Source organism: Protomyctophum parallelum (genome assembly GCF_964188405.1).
Source record: "Protomyctophum parallelum genome assembly, chromosome: 2".
In the NCBI taxonomy this organism is placed as follows: domain Eukaryota; kingdom Metazoa; phylum Chordata; class Actinopteri; order Myctophiformes; family Myctophidae; genus Protomyctophum; species Protomyctophum parallelum.
In genome coordinates, this window is record NC_139699.1 from 53,764,773 (window position 1) to 53,778,434 (window position 13,662).

At 40.1% G+C, this 13,662-nt stretch overlaps 1 protein-coding gene across 1 annotated transcript; it reads right to left on the minus strand.

Moving 5' to 3' along the window:
• Positions 1-1,922: 1,922 nt before the first annotated feature.
• cmtm3 (CKLF-like MARVEL transmembrane domain containing 3) lies at positions 1,923-12,163 on the minus strand. Its single transcript, XM_083758145.1, has 5 exons — positions 11,866-12,163; positions 6,418-6,573; positions 5,841-5,936; positions 5,042-5,165; positions 1,923-3,233 (listed from the first exon to the last, which is right to left on the minus strand). Exons 1-5 carry the CDS (start codon positions 11,980-11,982, stop codon positions 3,205-3,207), a joined length of 522 nt encoding a protein of 173 aa, XP_083614271.1. The 5' UTR covers positions 11,983-12,163; the 3' UTR covers positions 1,923-3,204.
• Positions 12,164-13,662: the final 1,499 nt, after the last annotated feature.

Here is a 13,662-nt window from a genome sequence, read left to right on the forward strand (position 1 = left end):
TTTACAAAAGGGTGAGCAATGCTGCCTTCAGTGCAGGGGAACTGTGTTCGATTCCTGGGTGTTACACTAACATACAAAACAACTCTTGAACAGCACTCAAAGCATCTGATGAACGTGATTCTATATGTTCAACTCTCAATTCTTTCAACTTTACTAACTGAAGGCTAACATACAAAAGATCGCTTCAACAGTACGAAGAGGCAGTTGTTACTGAGTGATGGTGTAGTAGGGCTTGATCAGCACAGAGAGTTCATGTTCAAATCCCACTCTTCCTAAAATGTAATGCTAGAGTTATTGAGCTTCATTTACTGCTATTCTAGCAGTGTCTCACAGCCTCAGCCTGACAACCTCAAAACTCTAATTGTCCTAGTGGTTAAGATGTCGACATGGGAGACCAGGGTTCAATTCCCAGCTGTTACACTAACAAACAAAAGAAGACCTCAACGGCGCTAAGAAACATCTGATTAATATGATTCTCTGTTATTTTATCTTTACTAACTGGAGGCTGACGAACAAAAGATCACTTCAAAATTACCAAGAGACTTTGTCTGATAGTCTCTGACTGATGGTGCAGTGGTCTAATGATCAGGCTTTCAGTACAGACATTCCATGTTCAAGTCCCATTCCTGCTACAGCGCAATGCTGAACAACTTTGAACTTTTCAAGGCTTGAATAAAAAATAAAAACTCAAAAGCACCAGGAGACATCTGCTGAATGCCCAAAGGTGCCTTGGCTCAATGGTGTGGTGTGCTTGATCGGTTGCCTCTGCTACAGACAGTTGGCAGGTTCAAGTCCCATGTCATCAAGGTGCTGGAGGACCATCGGGAGACGGTGCTCTCTCCCCCTGTTTCCTGAGATGTAATGGCTGGGGCTTATGTCTGAAAGAACCCTGTCCAGCTAACCTTTTTCCATGAAAATGTCCAAGTTAACATATACTCTTACCACCTCTCAGTGTGCCCTTTTCTAACTGGCCTGGAAGCCAGACATAAAAGAGGGACTTTCCCACCAATTTTCGTCCACCGATCAGGGCCAGTATGCAAATACACAGACTATTCTGTCAGATGATGGGCCAAAACCATGAACTATAGTATGTCGTTTTTTCATCATTTTCATATTTGTTTTTGAAATCGTTGCGAAAACCATGAAATATAGTTCATGGTTTTTGCGACGATTAAAAAAAAAGTGAAAATGATTAAACAAATATATAGTGTGTAGTTTTTTCATCGTCAAAAGTCAAGAAAAATGACATTGCCATTGTCAACGATTATAATTGGGGCCCAGTATGCAAATACACAGACTATTCTGTCAGATGATGGGCCAAAATGCATTGCTATTTTATTTTTAAACGTTTGACCTAATTCTTATCTGTAAAATCTTAGGTGGACAGGGTTCTTTCAGACATAATCCCCAACCGTAACTTCTCAGGAAACAGGGGGAGAGAGCACCATCTCCCGATGGTCCTCCAGCACCTTCATGACATGGGACTTGAACCTGCCAACTGTCTGTAGCAGAGGCAACCTATCAAGCGCACCACACCATTGAGCCAAGGCACCTTTGGGCATTCAGCAGATGTCTCCTGGTGCTTTTGAGTTTTCACGTGGAAAGCCGACATCTTAACCACTAAGACAAGTCAAAGGCAATCGCCTATGACTCAGGGGAGATATTAGAGTTTTGAGGTGTTCAGGCTGAGGCTGTGAGCCACTGCTAGAATAACCTTCAGTTAATAAAGCTGAATAATCCCACCTCCCCTCTTTTCCTCTTTTCTTCTCTTCTCTACAGCTCTACATGTCCAAATCCCTGTTCTCCTATAGTTTAATGCTGGAGTGTTTCAACTTTACTAACTGAAGGCTACCAGGATACTTTGACTGAGTGTGTCTGACTGATGGTGCAATTTTCTAATGATCAGACTTTCTGTATATGGACAGTTGGACACAGTATATTTATTCAAATATATGACATTATCAAGCTAAACAAGACTACAGTAAGTGGTTATAACCCATTGTTAAGGCTGTTTGTGACCCTCACTCAAGCACATAGTGTAAAATTTCCATTCTGCCATCCCAATTATCACACAATTATTATAGTTTTACAACATTGTAGCTACAGCAAGCAAAACCGGTATTAGACAAGAGGATGTACCAGCCAACCTGCTGCCAATCTATTCATTCATACAGTAAACATAATTTGTTGGAATAATACAAATAAAAAAATACTGTGGCATATGCCGATTTGTCTAGTGAAAACAATTACAGAAAGGGTCTTCATAATTCCCAAACAAACGCATTGTTAAACGGGTTGTTAATACACTTTTCACAAAATTATGCAATTTCTGGACAATAATAAAAGAAATTAGATTAAGGCTCTCCATATTTTTACCCAGGATTCATTGGGAATTAGGTGCTCTAGTTTGACCAAAGTGGGCTTTCGTTACTAGGTCACTGTGCATCACCAAAAACAACCAGTCAGTATTAAGACAGGGGTCATTATTACTAAAAAAACGCCCATGGCAGAAACAATAATCAGTCTGCTGTAAATGCATATCGAAGCCCTCAATATGACATTACAGACTATTCACAGCTTTGACATTTTCAGGATCAGGTTGAAAAGAGTTTGAAAGGACAGCCAACAAATATAGATATTTATGTCTATAATATTGTAGATGAAACGATGAAAACAAAAGCTATTCGCAAAAGCTATTCGCAGTGAGCAGTGGAAAACAATACACAATTCAGTGTAGAGTTTAGATCAGTTTTCCTTGGTATGAGTAACATTTCAGATATTTCCTTAAGGACTTTTCAAATAAGATCACTGAAGACCTGCATTTTGTACCAATTGATGGCGTTATATTTTTTTTACCATCTCTATATGAATGAAATGTACACATTGTATAAAGCCAACTAAAGTATTCTCACATTTAGTTTATGCATCTTATTCTACATGTGCCATTGCTGGACAATACATTTCAATTCCAAATGCTGTTCAGTGAGTGCATTATTAATTCACCAACAATCAATGTGACTTTTGCATGGATCTACCATAAAATGCCTTCATTTATCACTGAGGAATGATGGAAGATGTGTAACATTCTAGAAGTCAAGAGTAGTGGTAGCTGTCTCTGAGCATCTCTGTTCCTCAGCATTCTCTTGCACAACTTGATGTAAACAAAAAACATATTCGCTGGTGAGGATACCTGGAGTGAACTGTTCAGTCTGAGTCCGAGTCTGAAAGATCCTCTGCAAAGAAAAAGAATCATAGGTCAATTAAAACTAACTCTGCTTTCATGACTACTGTGTTTTCCAGTATGTACTTCCTTAGTCTCACATTGCCAGTCCTAATTCTATCCATCTAGATGTCAGGTGACCTAGTCTACCTTCAATGTATGGAGTCAGCTGACGAGCCCACGCCAACTGCTTTGAAAACCAATTATATCACTGTCCCAATATAAACCATTGCTCAGATTGCTGTTATTTTATCTCCAAATCGTTTTCCACCCAGTTCAAGCACCTTCACTGAATTTATCATCATATCCTTTTTACTTAACCAGGTAAAATACTCTTTCTGACCTGGCTAAAGAGAAAAGAATAAAACACAATCACAACAAACAAACAATATAATGACACATTAAGTATTAGTAGACAGAGAACTCTGATTTGTCTGGATAGTAGATACGTCAGACTAATAGTGTAGTTCCTGTTAGCTGCTGTACAAAAAAATACCAACCACTGAACCAGTGGCTGCACTCTGACTTACATTTACTTTCAATCTCATGACTTTCACTCTGCTACATTTCAAATAGAAATATTACACATTTGACTCCACTACAGTTCTAGGAAGCGACACTTGTTACCCAAACTTTCACAAATATATCATGAACTAGAAAAAGAGCTCCTCGTCCTCGCAGCACAGGTCTCCACCGGGTCAGGTAGGTTATTGTGGGCCAGCAATGTTCAGAATCAAGTCAAAGAGGTGAGTGGAATGAAGTTATTGCACAGATAGGATAGACTATAACTATAAAACAGATCCGTCTTGATCACATGATGAGTGTACAGGGGTCATTCTACGAAAACGTGCCATTTTCCATTTTCAAAAACAACATTTTAAAAGCTTTTAAGACCTATTTTGGATGAAGTAGATCGGTACATATCAGAAACATGAGGCGTGCCATCTCAGGCTATTTTTTTTTTTTTTTTTTTCAAACATTTAGCATGCATGCATGTACATTTTGTCAACCCCGTTACCAACATTTAAATTACTTTTTGAAAATGTTTTAAAAACATATTTTGAACAAATGTCATACAATATGAAAGATGAATTCCTGTTACACCCAGTGTATTTGTTAAGTGAAAATATTGATGAGTTTTACTGTTTTCACACAGATCAACCTGCATTTTTGCAATTGATAACCCTACAGCACTTTATTTTTTAAGAAAAAGTTATCAAAACTAAATATTTTATATTACAATTTCTTTTTGATTTGGTTGATGTTTGGACAAAAATGTGTTTTGCTCCTGGTGGCACTATAACAAGCCGAAAACTGTTCGGCAGAGGCTCTGCTTTGGCCTCCAAGGAGCGTGCGTGTACAGTTTCACGACAATCGGACCAACGGTGCCGGGGATAAAAGGGTCACAGAAAGACGGACGGACGGACGGACGGCGGACGACGGACGGACGGACGAACTGCGCAAAACATCATCTTGGCCACGCCTTCGGCCTGGCAGAGAAAATCAACCACTTAAGCCCTATTTAAAATATAGTCACAATAGCCAATCTACAAGCTCACGTGTCGTGCTGCAACCTGTTGTGAGGTTGTAGATCTGCTATTTTTTGTGCATTTTTTGTGATCTAAATGTCCATACAACAATGCATTGTTGATATTAAATAGAAAATGTACATTACAATTTGTAGCTTTGAATACTTTTACTTGAGTACTATTTACTTGAGTATATACTTTGTCCAACACTGCAACAATGTAATTAAATCTCATGATTTGATTTCTATTCAGTGAATGAGTCATAAAGCATCAGCGTATGAGCTTGAATTACCCTGGCGTCTTGGTGCTTCCTCATTTGACTCCCCTCGCCCTCCGTGCTTGAGGAAGTCAGCCAGGTCATTAAAGATTACGTAAAAATCCAAGGCAAAAATGATAGTGGCAATGAACCCGAAAACCTGTGAAGAGAATGGTGTTGGTGCCAGGCAAAAAAGTGTATTTTCATTAGGTAATAGGTCATCTTAAAAAGTATGAAAGTATGTGACAAAAGAATAACTACATTTATTGGACGATTGGAACACAGGTTCTATTTTCCATTTCGTGAAAAGTAACGGTTTATCAATAGGGCCTACAGTCACTTTATGGATAGTACACAGTGTCAACCTGCAGGTAAGAATACAAATATGCCGGGCACATTTTAAAACAACATGCATGCAGTCAAAAATAGGCAATAATATTCATAAAGAAAAGCGTGTGTGCAGTTTTGTTCATGTGTAGCGGGTACATAAATAAAATGACTAGTAATAATAATAATAAATATATAATACAAATTAAAATAAATAAACAAAGGGGGGGGGGGGTCTAGCGGTGACACATTTGACATCACAGCAAACAGGGCAGTAGGTATTACACAAGATTCTTGTGTAACACATTCTTGTGAATACAGTAAATAGGACAGTTGCATGGATGCAATGTAGTGTGTTGTAGACTGTATTCGTGCATGGAGAGATTTGTGCAAACAGAGTGGTTTGGTAGAAGACAACATACGGATAAATGGGTGCCCCCTTTTCAATTAGGGTAGAAGGATGTATAAGCTTTGACATGTTAATTGTATCAAACTTGATCAACTTTACCCCAGCAGCCCTGGAAGCTCCATCTGAGTATCTGGACACTGACATTATGGAGATTATGAAATACAGGATGGAGGCACTCACACATCTCAGGAAATCCTTGAAAGCGGAAAAGAAAAGAGAGACTGATTGAGAGAGACATTGTTATAGGATATTAATTAAAGTTTGTCTCACGTGGAGGGGTCTAGATCAGTGGTTCTCAAACGTTTTCATGTCAAGGAGCTCCAAATTCATATAGGTATTTGGGCCACAGACTCCCATCTGAAACATTTTGTGCCGGGAACCCCTCATACAAGATGTGTGTTGTTAAAATGTTTCACAAATCCTTTGTCAAATCTTTTCCATGTGTTCTTTAAAATAGCCGATCTACAGTCTCAAACGCGTCACATGACGCTGTGAAGTTGTGGATCAGCTATTTTCAAATGGTCAACGTATATAGGGTCCCCAGGGATCCCCGTCAGACAAGGACCACTGGTGGTCCCCGGACCCCACTTTGAGAACTACTGGTCTAGATCATGTGCCAGTAGACTTATCAGTATGCAGAGAGCTTTCAATTATTTTGTGTTAATTGTGTTATCACCATAAGAGGCCACTGGAAGCCTTTAAATCTCTCATTGAACTTGGTGGAATAGGCAAAAAGCAAGAAGAGTGCCAGCAGGAACTCAAGGAGGGGCGCCGTGACGAAAGCTGCTGCTTCAGACGCTGCGAAACATGTGAACGAGATGAAGGACAGAGCCTAAAATGACAAGAGACAGAGCATTAACGTCAAATGTGCATCATTTCAAAGGTTCTAAAAAACACAAGCTAATGATTTACCTACCAACGCTGTAGCTGTTCCCTTCTCAATTTAGTTTTTCAATTATTTGATTAGCTACCCGCCTACCCCACATTTATCCAAGCATCATAAAGGGGGTCTTTGTGATGCTTGGATAAATGTGCTGTATACGTTATAATTGGTCTATTCCAGACAGCCTTGGATAATGAGTGGGAGTTTTTAGGTTGCAACTTTTCTATCCGTGTCTGATCCTTGTTGTTGTTTCTCTTTTTTTGAGTGGTGCAACCACTCCAAGGAACAGCAATGTCCCTATGTCCATCCCTATGTCTGTATGTCCCTATGTTTAGGGTACCAACAGGGGGCGCTGTTGCAACACTCACTTCAGACAGGTCTGATTTTTCTGAGAGGCTGTGTTGTTAAAACAAAAAAGACACAAGCTTCTGATAAGCTGCATGTGTGCACACCACTTCAGTTTTCAGTTATCATTGTGATTCAACAGCACATCTCTCTCTTTTGAGAAAAGCTGTGATTCACACACAGGCCTACTTCCTGTATTTAATGAGATACAGCTGTTTAAAGACAATGTTTATTCACAATGGTTGCACAGCATAACATCTCTCTCTGCACATGCATGCGCACGCACGCACGCACGCACGCACGCACGCACGCACGCACGCACGCACGCACGCACGCACACACACACACACACACACACACACACACACACACACACACACACACACACACACACACACACACACAGCAACTAGAGTTACATTTCACAACGAACTCTTACAAAGTGTGTATGCAACAGTATGTGAACCAATTGACCATTGGATAATGGGTCTGGTTATAACCTGCCTTGACTTTATTCTTTTCCCTAGTAAGCACTAACTGGACACAAACTGGGAGTGTGGGCCTGTCCAGACACTGTAATCTTAAGCAGACTCAGCCATCTTGTCTTTGTTGCAGCCAGTCATCAAAACTGCACAGATGTGGGACGTTGGCCTGGGGGTATAGAAACTCCCTCCTGTGTTAACTAAAACTAAAACTGCTGCGGCTGCGGTTTCCGCAGACGCTGGCCAGGTCTACTGTACATTATTCCATTGGTTCTCAAGGTGGGGTCCGGGGACCCCCCAGGGGTCCTTGGTGGGGTTCCTGGGGGCCCCCTGCAAAAGTAGTTCAAATAGTGTCGTTTAAACCACTTCCATTTATTACATGTTGACTATTCAAAAATAGCAATTAGGGGTTCAGAGTCTTGCTCAAGGACGCTTTGACACTAACTCTGGGGGAGCCTGGGTTCGAACTGGCAACCGCAAGGCCACTTTACCCCTGAGCCACCACCACCCCAAGAAAACGCTACAAAATTTGTATTTGTACAATTAAATGGATAGATTAGTTGGATTAACTGTTGAACACATCACTGTTGTTGTTCACTTATTGTATGAAGAAAAGATCACCGTATTATCAGTACTTTGCATTTGCCAAATAAACCACTTCCTGTACCGGAAATGTCTTCATAAAATAGCAACCATGACAGTGGAGTGGGCAATCATATGGTGTCAAAGTCACAATGAGCTTTTCATTACATTATAACAAGCTTTTTTCAAAGACTTTTCAACAACTTTGAATATGTTACAGGTTTGTATTCTTCAAAGCCTGACACTGAAATATGACCAATGTTTTAAGGCAAGATCAGGATGGGGAAAATCATGATCATGTTTTTCCATCATACTTTATCAAAACCCTGCCTAAAACTAAGCGTGTATTTGTTTTACTGATACTGAGTCGTTTCTTTTTGTTCCCTTTTTTATGTCAGGGATTGTGACATAAAAAAATGTTCTGTGGTCTGGGGTTTTCTGGCTCAAACAAGTGCTCTGATTTTCCTGCTGACTGTGATGTCACAGCCTGCAAATCCCATATATGACAATGGGATTTGCCAGCAGATGTCACTGTTTTGCCTGTTTTCATTGCAGCTCAAAAGGCAAAGAAGAAAATCCCAACCACAGAAAATCCACTGAATGTTTAAGAATGATTTTTGGGGTGTAATTGAGGTCATAAAGAAAAATTAATTAAAATGAATGTCATGAAACCTTTAAAGTTCCCCGACTGGACACGCAAAATATAACCTTCTAAACAGAATGACACCAACACTTTCACAAGACCTCATTTTGCACCAACCCAATGAGACAAATACAAGAACACCTGCCTCAAAACATGCTCATCCTGGGTTAACTCCGACAACCTAGGAAGTATCGTCACCAGGTAATCCTAAACTAAACCTCAGTAAAACTATGCCTAACCTACAGTATATGTGTATTCCTAATCTTATCTGCGAAAACAAATGGGCGAGTGTTGAGACTAGAGATGTCCCGGCGATACTGTATCGGTATCGGATCGGCCCTTATTTGTCATATGGGTTAAATCGGTATCAGTGAAAATGCCAGTCTAACCACAGATCTGACACAGGGGTAAGGGGTTGACACTATGGCAGGTAAATACAATGTTGGACATGTGGAATTTGCTTTGGAGTTGCCCAAACTGCAAGTGCACAATTGAGTGAGGACTCTGCTATAAACACAAAATGAGATATATAGCTAGATATAGCTATAAACACAACATGAAATCACAACACTGGTATCGGTATTCGGTATCGGTATCGGCTAACACAGAAATTGAGGTATCGGATCGGATCGGAAGCGAAAAAAGGGACATCCCTAGTTGAGACACAGAATGTGTAAATGTGTTTTTTTACTTGAACAGTGTTGATAAGAGAGGAGGTCGCACAGCTTGTAGCTACAATGCGGAAATATATGTTTTTGTTGAAAAAGTTTTGACAGTCTTCAGAGTTTTTTACCTTGAACAGTGACCCATGTATGTGTATATGCCATATGCTATGCCTCACAGTTTTTGTACCATTTCAAATACAGCGAGGAGTGTGTTTCATCTTAAACATATAGATTACAAAATGTGAGTTCATACATTTCCCCATGGTCTTGAAATAGCTGCAATTGAAACACACAGTAAGCCATACAAGGTGCTCTGATGCACTGTTTATAGAAGCACAGTGAGATCTGTGACTGACTAAATACTCTATATGCCCAACAGTTCAACTAGCTTATAAGCCTACTTGTTGTATTCATTAGGCCTAAATCTAGTGGTCCAGCATCAATACTGGACAACTCACCCCGGTGAGTTGTCTTCACTTTCTGACATGGGGGGATGAGTTGTCTGTACTTTCTGACATGGCGGGGTGAGTTGTCTGTACTTTCTGACATGGCGGGGTGAGTTGTCTGTACTTTCTGACATGGCGGGGTGAGTTGTCTGTACTTTCTGCAGGGGCGAGTTTGGCGAGTTGGTAAAGGGAAAAGACGGACAGAGCCGTGGACAGCTCGCCTTAATATTTCCCGACCACATAAGACAGTATAAATGACTATAAGACATGATTAAATAAGCTGTTATTGCCTTTTGCTGTCTGAAGAATGTTCATTAGGGGAGTTATATTGTTGAAATAACAGGGCCAATTCATTGCTGTTATGGATGGGAGAATGATGATGAGTGCAACTAGGCGGGACAGAGCTATATCATGCTGTAAGTACTTGAGTAGTAACCACTCAAGTGTTTACCACACCATCACTACACGCTATTGTTCAATACAGACAGCTCACAGAGGGTGATGGGTGAGGGATGGTGCTAACAGACCCATCAGATTGGTACATCAAACATCAGTCTGGATTTTCAGTGGTGAGGTGACCACCGAACTACAACATGACATGACGTCACGGGCCGCGGTGAAGAGCAAATCACCGCCACCGCCCCAGCCCTTCTCTCTGTTTTTACTCACCACCGCTCATTATTTCAGCTCCGGTGGTTATTTCAGCTCCGGTGGTCACCTCACCACTGAAAATCCAGACTATGAATGAGCCTTTACCGTCCAGCAACTGCGTACGGGTTGCTGCTTCAGTATGACACAGACAATATTATAAGACCATTACAATGGAATGGCTTCATCATGCCAACATTAAAAGCAATTCTGTTGCCACAAATATCTGAGGTGGGAGCTCCAAAGCTGTGCTTTTAGTAGGCCTACAGGTGTCTTATGTTAAAAAAAATGTATTTTATTGACCCTGCAGGGGGAATTCAGTTGCCAAAGACAGCACAGCAGATTACAAGAAAAGTATACTGTAGGTAAAGCAGGGTAAAATACATCACCCTCAAAGAAACAAAATGGTGACACTGAAGTCTTGTGCAGCCTATCCACCCACCCACCCACTTTGTCATTCACTGATATTAGAGGCCATATACAGTTTCAGATTTGAAAGCCAGGGAGGATCACATTTTAATGTGGGAGTGGAGTTGAAGCAGACAGATTTAGTGCCTTAGGCCAGGGCAGGGCAAGGGGTCCATATAGTCATAGAGCCCTAGCTATCCCTGCATTTACACAAACAGTCAGAGAACTGTGCCTTTTGGGAACAGTGTGAATAGAGATAGCTGTGTCCAAGGCTGTACTGTCACATGATAGCTATACTGGCTGTGACGACACATATTATTGGGACATTTATGATACGTCTCCTGGATTTATGGTCCAGAATGAAAACAGTCTAGAAGCTTTTTTCCAAAGATTATAATTCGCTTTATCCTAATAAACAGTGACTTTTGTAATGATGTATATCCTAAAGTTAAAAAACCGAAGTAACGGGACAACTCGAATGACCCATCCCTCATGGTGGACACACCCCCGGTTTCTTTCCTGATCTGTAGACTACTTTCATTTCATTTAAAAACAAAGGCATTTTAAAAGAACAACATAATATCAAATATGTTTTGCTGATTGCATAAACTGTGGGTAGGATAGATCTGGCTGGATTCAGTAGGCGTATCAGTGCATCATTCATGACAATGTATATAGGCTACGATTCTACCAATCGCTAAACATTGCATAACTAGTAGAAAGTATCCACATTTAAAGTTCGGAGTTTACCACAATATACGTTAAATTATTAGGCTATTAACCGCCACACCATGCTCCTCCCTTGACTATGCAAACCTTGTGATGGAGACTGCTATAGCCTATAGAAAATGACAGGTTTGAAACGGTGCAAACTTTAATCAAAATATTCCAATGAGTTTCTCTGTCGTGGATTAAGTCGAATCTAAAACTGGTATAAAAACGCACAATTGCGCAATTTGACTCATATACGCATTTGAGCCATATGGCTAAAACCAATGTAAAAATCACTTCTAAGTTCTTACCACTTCAGCAATAAGAAGCATTCCTTTCCGTGAAGTGGCAAACTCTTTGCTGGGGAGAATGGAGAGTAAAACACTTTCGCGAGGTCCAGTGGAAGTGGGAGCTTCGATGTCCCCCATTGTGAAGATCTGTCTTTAAACTAGGCCTAATTTGAAATAAATCAACTCAACTAAAGTAGCCTAAATCTAAGCTTGCTTGAAGACAATGTCAAAATGCACAACTCGCGCGTGATAGGCCTACTTCTTGACAGTGGAAACGGAAACAATGACACTGCGGTCTGCGGAAACGCAGAGTGCTTCACAAAGGCGCAACATCTGCATTCTCCAGATGTGAAACGCGATGCCCCGGGCCCATAGTCCATGGGCCCAGACCAGAATTTTCATTAGTCAGGGACATTCAAGATGGCAAATGCTATCATGTTTTTTTAAAGGTCTATAGACCTATCCCTATAGATAATATTGCAACATGATAGCAGTTCCTAAGTGGTAGGTTAGTTGCAGTTAAACAGCTAGTAACTATAGCTGCTAGTTTATTTCTAGTGTTTAGAAAAAAAAGTGCTTAATGACCAATTCCCATGATTCTGTTACTACTCTGACATTAGTTCTGCCTGGAATGTGTGGTTGTCAAGCTAGCTGTCAGTATTGTAACTGTTACAACATGTGTTTTTATTGTAGTTTTAAAGTGAAAAAAGTAAGTGGATCAGTTTACCCCTGGCTGGTAACTTTACCCCATTGACTTTTCTGGTCTGTCTCAGTTTACCACTGCCCTGGGGTAAAGTGAGACACCTGACCACTTTTTAAAAAACAATCATATTTTCACTGCCAATTGTCTTGTATACATTCTGATAATTTCCATTGTTAGGAAACATCCCAAATTAATAGGAAATGTGTACATTTTACTGATATATAATTTTAGCTCGTATACGATATGGGCTATAGCCCATGGTCAAAAATGATGAAAAACAAGGATTTCTTCTTCTTCTTCTTAAAAAAACGATGGGCTATAACCCATCGTTTTTTTAAAGATGGAGTGCCACGATTTTTTTCCACCCTAAAACATGATCATCAGGTATTATTGTAATATAAGGAGGAAGAACTTTTTCCAAAAAGTGTACAGTATATTTGTTCAAATCATGCTTTTATGTGGACACGCCCACCAGTTCATTAAGTATGCCTGGTTTGCCTGGTGGGTGGTGATGGGTGGTGATCCACCTGAACTGAAGCCGCACCCACAGCTGTAGTTGTATGATAAAGGGGGAGGGGTTAGGGGAGGGGCTGATAGTGTGATGTCACTATTTTATTGTTTATTTCATTGGCTCGTTTGACTGTCAAGGGTTCATTCTCCAGGAAGAAACCATAAATACAAAGTTAATACACCATTGCACATAAAAACGACTCCAGGGTGTCTAATGAAGTACTGTCACCTCATAGGCACATGAAAAACTGGAAAAATACAAAATTTGTGGCACTCCATCTTTAAGTAAAAGTATCAATACTGCAATGTAGAAGTACTCAGTTACAAGTCAAAGTCTGGAATTCAAAATTTACTTGTACTAAAAGTATACAGAAGTATTGGTATAAAACTATATTTAAAAGTACAAAAGTAAAAGTACTTATTATGCAGACTGTCCCATTTCACAACAAGCATGTATATTGGCTATTTCCAAATGCCCAAAATGGCTCAAAATGTTTACTGTATAGGTTTTCTAATAATAATCAGAAAGTACAATATTTGCCTCTGAGATATAGTGGAGCAGAAGTAAAAAGTACTGGGAAATGGAAATACACAAGTAAAGTACA

Coding starts and splice junctions, on each gene's coding strand:
- cmtm3 (XM_083758145.1), bottom strand. CDS start 11,982: ATGGGGGACATCGAAGCTCCCACTTCCACTGGACCTCGCGAAAGTGTT. Junction 5,937..6,417: donor GCTTCCAGTGGCCTCTTATG/GTGATAACACAA, acceptor TCCGCTTTCAAG/GATTTCCTGAGATGTGTGAG. Junction 3,234..5,041: donor GGAAGCACCAAGACGCCAGG/GTAATTCAAGCT, acceptor TTTTCTTTGCAG/AGGATCTTTCAGACTCGGAC.